The 6,000-nt window shown below is 40.4% G+C and overlaps 1 protein-coding gene across 6 annotated transcripts in view; it reads right to left on the reverse strand.

Moving 5' to 3' along the window:
- srrm1 (serine/arginine repetitive matrix 1) overlaps window positions 1–2,958 on the reverse strand; it is a 57,581-nt gene extending 54,623 nt beyond the window's left edge. For all 6 annotated transcript variants that reach the window (XM_078423374.1, XM_078423373.1, XM_078423379.1 and 3 more), the window contains exon 1: window positions 2,875–2,958. In XM_078423374.1, the coding sequence (XP_078279500.1) occupies window positions 2,875–2,895 (21 nt within the window). In that variant the 5' untranslated portion in view covers window positions 2,896–2,958. The remainder of the gene's footprint in view (window positions 1–2,874) is intronic.
- Between the last annotated feature and the right edge of the window lie 3,042 nt (window positions 2,959–6,000).

Genomic DNA, 6,000 nt, shown 5'->3' on the forward strand with positions numbered 1-6,000 from the left:
CATGACCTGAGGCAATCCCAAGGCACAATGGCATATGGTGCAGCAGTTACGAGGTACTACCTCACAGCTCCAGGGACACCAACGTTGATCCTGCTGTCTCTCTCCATAAACATGCAGGTTTCCTTCCACATTCCAAGACCATGATAAATTAAACATTCTCTGCAAAATGTGTCAAATATAGATAAAATGCAAAAAAACTAAAGGTGAGATGATGGGCACGAGAGAATGTTGCAGATATGTTAATAGAGAGGAAAAATTGGATTATTGGGATTGTTTGCCTTCTGTCAGCCAGCATGGTCCTGAAAGCCTCTCCCGGTGATGTTTCCAGCCTGCATTGACTGTTACTTCCATGTACATCGCCCATATACATAATGATCTTATAAATCTGTTCCAATAATGTTGATAGTTGGATAAATATCGATCAGGACATAGAACTCCAACTGTTTACTTCACCGATAAGGGCAGATCAAACCTAGGTTTCACATCTCAACTCAAACTCAACATAATCTTCATTTGAGGATTTCCCTACTCTCTGAACTGGGCCTTCAACCATTACCTGATTCACCAGATAGCCCACAACAAATTTGCGATAATATAAATTATGCACTATCTGTTCCCAGTTGAATTCTTTAAGACCTGTTATCATTCTGCTGAATCTTTCTTGGGGGCTCTTGTAAAGTAAATGTATTCTTCTAGTTCCCCAAACTAAATAACACTCCAGAAAGTGAGCACGGGCAAAATTCAATCATCATTTCCTCACTTTCTGAAATACAAGCAATTCCTTTGAAATAAAAAACAAAATGTTATCAACCTATCCGATTACATTTTGTTTATTAACTATTCACATCTGGATTCAATATTGCCAGAGTTTACCTGATGTGTCTCCCATGTTCCATTCTCTCAACTTAATCCATCTGAAACCCAGTTCTCAGTCCATTAATAAGTTTAAATGCCATTCACCTATTCATGCAGTTCCTCCAAATCCGCACGTGTTCTGCAACACTACTGGAAATTCTCCTTGCTTAAATCAGACTCTTTCTCACTTAAATTTTACAACATTACAATCCTCTCTAAAGTTAGATTGTCCAAGCTTTGGATCCATCTCCCTAAAGCGGTTGTTTTTTGCTGGATACCCATGAAAAGCTTGTCGTCGTCTTATTTCTACATTTATGTAACCATACCCCAATCAAAATACACAGAAAATTACATAATAGCCAAGCACCAAATTGGAGTATAGCGTTCAACTTTGGTACCCGTTATAGGAAACATATTATTATGCTGAAATGGATGCAGAGAATTACCTTGATGTTGTCAGGCTTCGAGGGTCTGAGCTATAGGGAGACGTTGAGCAGGCTAGGACTTTATTCCTTGGAGTACAGAAGGACGAGGGGTGATCTTAGAGAGGTGTACAAGATCATAAAGGGAATAGATAAGCTAAATGCACAGTCCTTTAGCAAGAGTAAGGGAATGAAGAACCAGAGGGCATAGGTTTATGGTAAGAAGGAAAAGATAGGAATCTGAGGGCATTTTTTTTAACAGAGGGTGGTGGGTATATGAAACGAGCTGTCAAGAGTAGCTAGTTGAGGCAGGGTAATATCACAATATTTAAAAGACATTTGGGCAGGTACATAGATAGGAAAGGTTGAGAAGGATATGGGCCAAAGGTAGGCAGATGGAACTAGTTGTAGATGGGCATCTTGGTTGGCATGGGCAGGTTGGGCCAAAGGGCCTGTTTCCATGCTGTATGACCCACCATGCTGGGTTTGGCCCAGCTGCATCGTGGATTGCCGACATAGACTTTATCAGTAAGCCTACAGATTCAAGGCAAATTCTTATTTTTAATGATGTGACACGAGAGGAAGTTAAGCTGCATGTAAATTTCAGCCTGTAAGCCAAAAACAGTCTTGCATTCTGAATTATTTTTATTCCAATTTACATGAAGTATAAGTTCAGCGTACCTATAATTTACAGAACTAAAGTTTGGGTTTTACAATTCATAAAATAGTAGCCTCGGAACACAGGCAAGGCTAAGAATGTGTTTTTTTTTAAATCGTCCCGAGTAACAAAACATATTTTCCAAAGTCTCAATGTGAATTACAAAGTTGTAACTAACTCCCTGTTATCTTTTAAAATTGTACAATATCCAACGTTTATACCCAATTTTCAATTGGTCGTGAGATATATTTGGTTGAACGGGTTTAATATTTTTAATCCAAATACAATAAACGTGTGATGCTTTTTGCGAGAACTGAAGTGTGCACGCTGTAAAAGGTAACTTGGCCAATTTCCTCGTATCTAACCGCGCCGGCCTGTTTTGCAACCACGCCGTTAAGGTTAATATTAGGGCCTACAGATTCTAAAACACTTCAACCATTCGGAAAACATAAGGGAAATTGCCAAACGTCGAAAACGAATCTCGTGAAATTGAAGCCTATGCTTTGGGGACATTTGCTTTGCCTGCTCGCAGGCTTCTATCGCGGCCTTAGCCGCTGCCTAGTACTGCCGCACTGGAGCTAATTGTTTGGGAAAATAAAATTATATCCGTTTGGAATTTAAACTCGGCATGTGCCACACACTTGGATTTAGGCTACATGAACATACATTGTGTTAAACAGACGTGCAAATGGAGCCGGATTAAACAAAGTCTCATTTCCCCAGCACGCACGGTGCCCCGAACCCTGCCGCCATTTTCAGCGCCGCACGATTACTGAGGCCGTATCTGTGTGCTCGGGTTAAAAACAAACACTGTTTTATGCGGTTAAAACACTGCAGCAGACCCGCAGAACCGACAAGATGGTTCAGCTGCTACTGGAAGCGACGATCAAGAGAGCGGTGCTCGGTTCGGACACTCTGCTTGGCCACTGCGTTACTTACACGGAAAAACCCCGCGTCCATCTTGATCGTCTGTGGAGGGACTGCCGGATCAGACAGCCGCTCACTTCCGCTCTACCCGACTCATCACAACGGTACTTCCGCTTCACGGAAACGCCCGATGCGTGACGGAAATAGCCGAGGCGTCGGCTCGCTGGCGACCAAAAACAACAGAGGAGCAAGAAAAGACCACTTGACTCTAAAAAACCGGAGTCGTCATAGGTACATTTCAACGCCATTTTAGTAAGCAGATTCAGTGTGCTAGACTGGGCAGTGTTCACAACTCGCTGCGATTTCTTCGTATATAAAATGTTTGCAAACAATTATTTTAGTTCAACTTCTTGGACAGTTGACATTTATAACTATTTCTTGAAGAGTTGCTGCTTCGTGATCTTTAAACTTTGGATGTTACTGATTGAATATTTGCACCAGAGATCCACTCTGTCTGTATCAGGCCAATTGATCACATTTAATGAACTGTTCTTCTTTGCTTTCTCTGTTCATTTTAATTTCACCTCCACGAGCGGTATCTCTTTTTGTTTTATTCTAAAAAGTGATGGAAGCAGAGATTAAGCATTTGGAAACAATAGAACTCTACTGTATCCAAAATATAATTGAAAAGACATTTAACTGTATACTTAGAGCCAAGAAAATTTGAATTGGTGAATTGATTAGTTAAAAACCCTTGACAGCCACTAAAATGACCAATGCTGCCTGACGGTGGTACAGTAGCATGAATCCACTTCAAATAGACACAGTGGTGGAGTAAATCACTGGGTCAGGCAGCATCTCTGGAGAAAAAGGATGGGTGATGTTTCAGGTTGGGATACTTCTTCAGACAAGGTGAAGAGCTGATCTTTTCATTGATTAGCTGATATGCGAAACAGTGCAACCCTGTATATCTCGCACACAAAATGATGTAAATCTTACCATGAATGACAGAAATTAAAAGTGTTATCCTTGTTTATGAAGTTCAATTTTGAATGATTTAAAATTGAGGGGGTTGGTGTAATATACTGCTAACCCACAAATGTATCATTATGAGATATTCACATTTGAAAAATCCATAAATCACAAACCAAAACAAGAAGGTGCCTATGTTATTTGACCAACTTATCGGTTGAATTGAAATATTAAATTTTTACAGGTTGTAGGGTAGTGGGTAAGGATCATGTTAATGCATATAACTCATTTTTCACAAAAGTGAGGGGTACCATCCCCCTCAATTATATGTTAAATTTAAAACTAAACTATGGTAGCAATGTACATTATTCATGTCTAAAGCTAGCACTTCTGTATCAGTGTAGGTATGTATACATCACATTTTATTACACTAGTATGGAATGGAAAAAAATCTTGACGTGTTCAAAGTTATTTTATTCACAATATTAGGATTTCTGGAAATAAGTTTGATTGCGAATGTGTATGGGTAGGCCCTAATGAAATGTATGTGAGAGAACAGTGATCATGATAGGGAGAACCATGTGCTGAGAAGTGTGTACATGACTGATTATATATATATATGTATATAGAGATAGAGAAAGAGACAGAGAGAGATTGAAAGAAAAAGGTTGCTAAACAAATAATTAGAGGAAATCACAAGAAGGAAACTATATATATATATATATATGCGTGTGTGTGTGTGTGTGTGTATATATATATATATACACACACATGTATATAAACCATAAAGGTCACATCGCCTTTATGGTTTATGTACATCATGTGAAAAATAAGATGAAGAGAGAAATAGAGCGATGCTTTAAATCAAAGTTGCTTCTGATCCATGAGAAGGAACTTTGATATCTATTTATCTCTATCTTGCCTCTCACACACAAACACAAATTCACAATGCATTCGGAAAGTATTCAGACCCCTTCACTTTTTCCACATTTTGTTACGTAACAGCCTTATTTTAAAATGGATTAAATTATTTTTATTTTATCATCAATCTACTCACAATTCCCCATAATAAAAAAGTGAAAACAGGTGTTTAGAAAATTTTGTAAAGTAATAAAAAAGAAATAACTGAAATATTACTCAGTACTTTGTTGATGTGCCTTTTGCAGCAATTACAGCCTCAAGTCTTCTTGGGTATGATGCTACAAGCTTGGCACACCTGTATTTGGGTAATTTCTCCCATTATTCTCTGCAGGTCCTCTCAAGCTCTGTCAGGTTGGATGGGGAGCATCGACGCACAGCTATTTTCAGGTCCCTCCAGAGATGTTCGATCGGGTTCAAGTCCGGGCTCTGGCTGGGCCACTCAAGGACATTCACAGACTGGTCACGATGCCATCCCTGCATTGTCTTGGCTGTGTGCTTAGGTCATTGTTGTGTTGGAAGGTGAACCTCCGCCCCAGTCTGAGGTCCAGAACGCTCTGAAGCAGGTTTTCATCAAGGATCTCTCTTTACTTTGTTCCGTTCATCTTTCCCTCGATCCTGACTAGTCTCAGTTCCTGCCGCTGAAAAACATCCTCACAGCATGATGCTGCCACCACCATACTTCACCGTAGTTATGGTATTGGCCAGGTGATGAGTGGTGACGCTTGGCATTCAGGCTAAAGAGTTCAATCTTGGTTTCATCAGACCAGAGAATCTTGTTTCTCATGGTCTGAGAGTCCTTTAGGTGCCTTTTGGCAAACTCCAAGCAGGCTGTCATGTGCCTTTTACTGAAGAGTGGCTTCCATCTGACCACTCTACCATAAAGGCCTGATTGTTGGAGTGCTGCAGATATTGTTGTCCTTCTGGAAGGTTGTCCCATCTTCACAGAGTAACTCTGGAGCTCTTTCAGAGTGACCATCGGGTTCTTGATCACAACCCTGACCAAGGCCCTTCTCCCCCGATTGCTCAGTTTCGCCAGGCAGCCAGCTCTATGAAGAGTCCTGGTGGTTCCAAAGTTCTTCCATTTAAGAATGAAGGAGGCACAATCCTGTCCCGGAGGTCTATGGACAATTCCTTCTTCATGGCTTGGTTTTAGCTCTGACATGCACTGTCAACTGTGGGACCTTATATAGACAGGTGCGTGCCTTTCCAAATCATGTCCAATCAATTTAATTTACCACTGGTGGACTCCAATCAAGTTGTAGAAACATCTCAAGGATAATCAATGGAAACAGGATGAACCTAAGC

The sequence above is a fragment of the Rhinoraja longicauda genome, chromosome 27, assembly GCF_053455715.1.
Source record: "Rhinoraja longicauda isolate Sanriku21f chromosome 27, sRhiLon1.1, whole genome shotgun sequence".
NCBI lineage: Eukaryota > Metazoa > Chordata > Chondrichthyes > Rajiformes > Arhynchobatidae > Rhinoraja > Rhinoraja longicauda.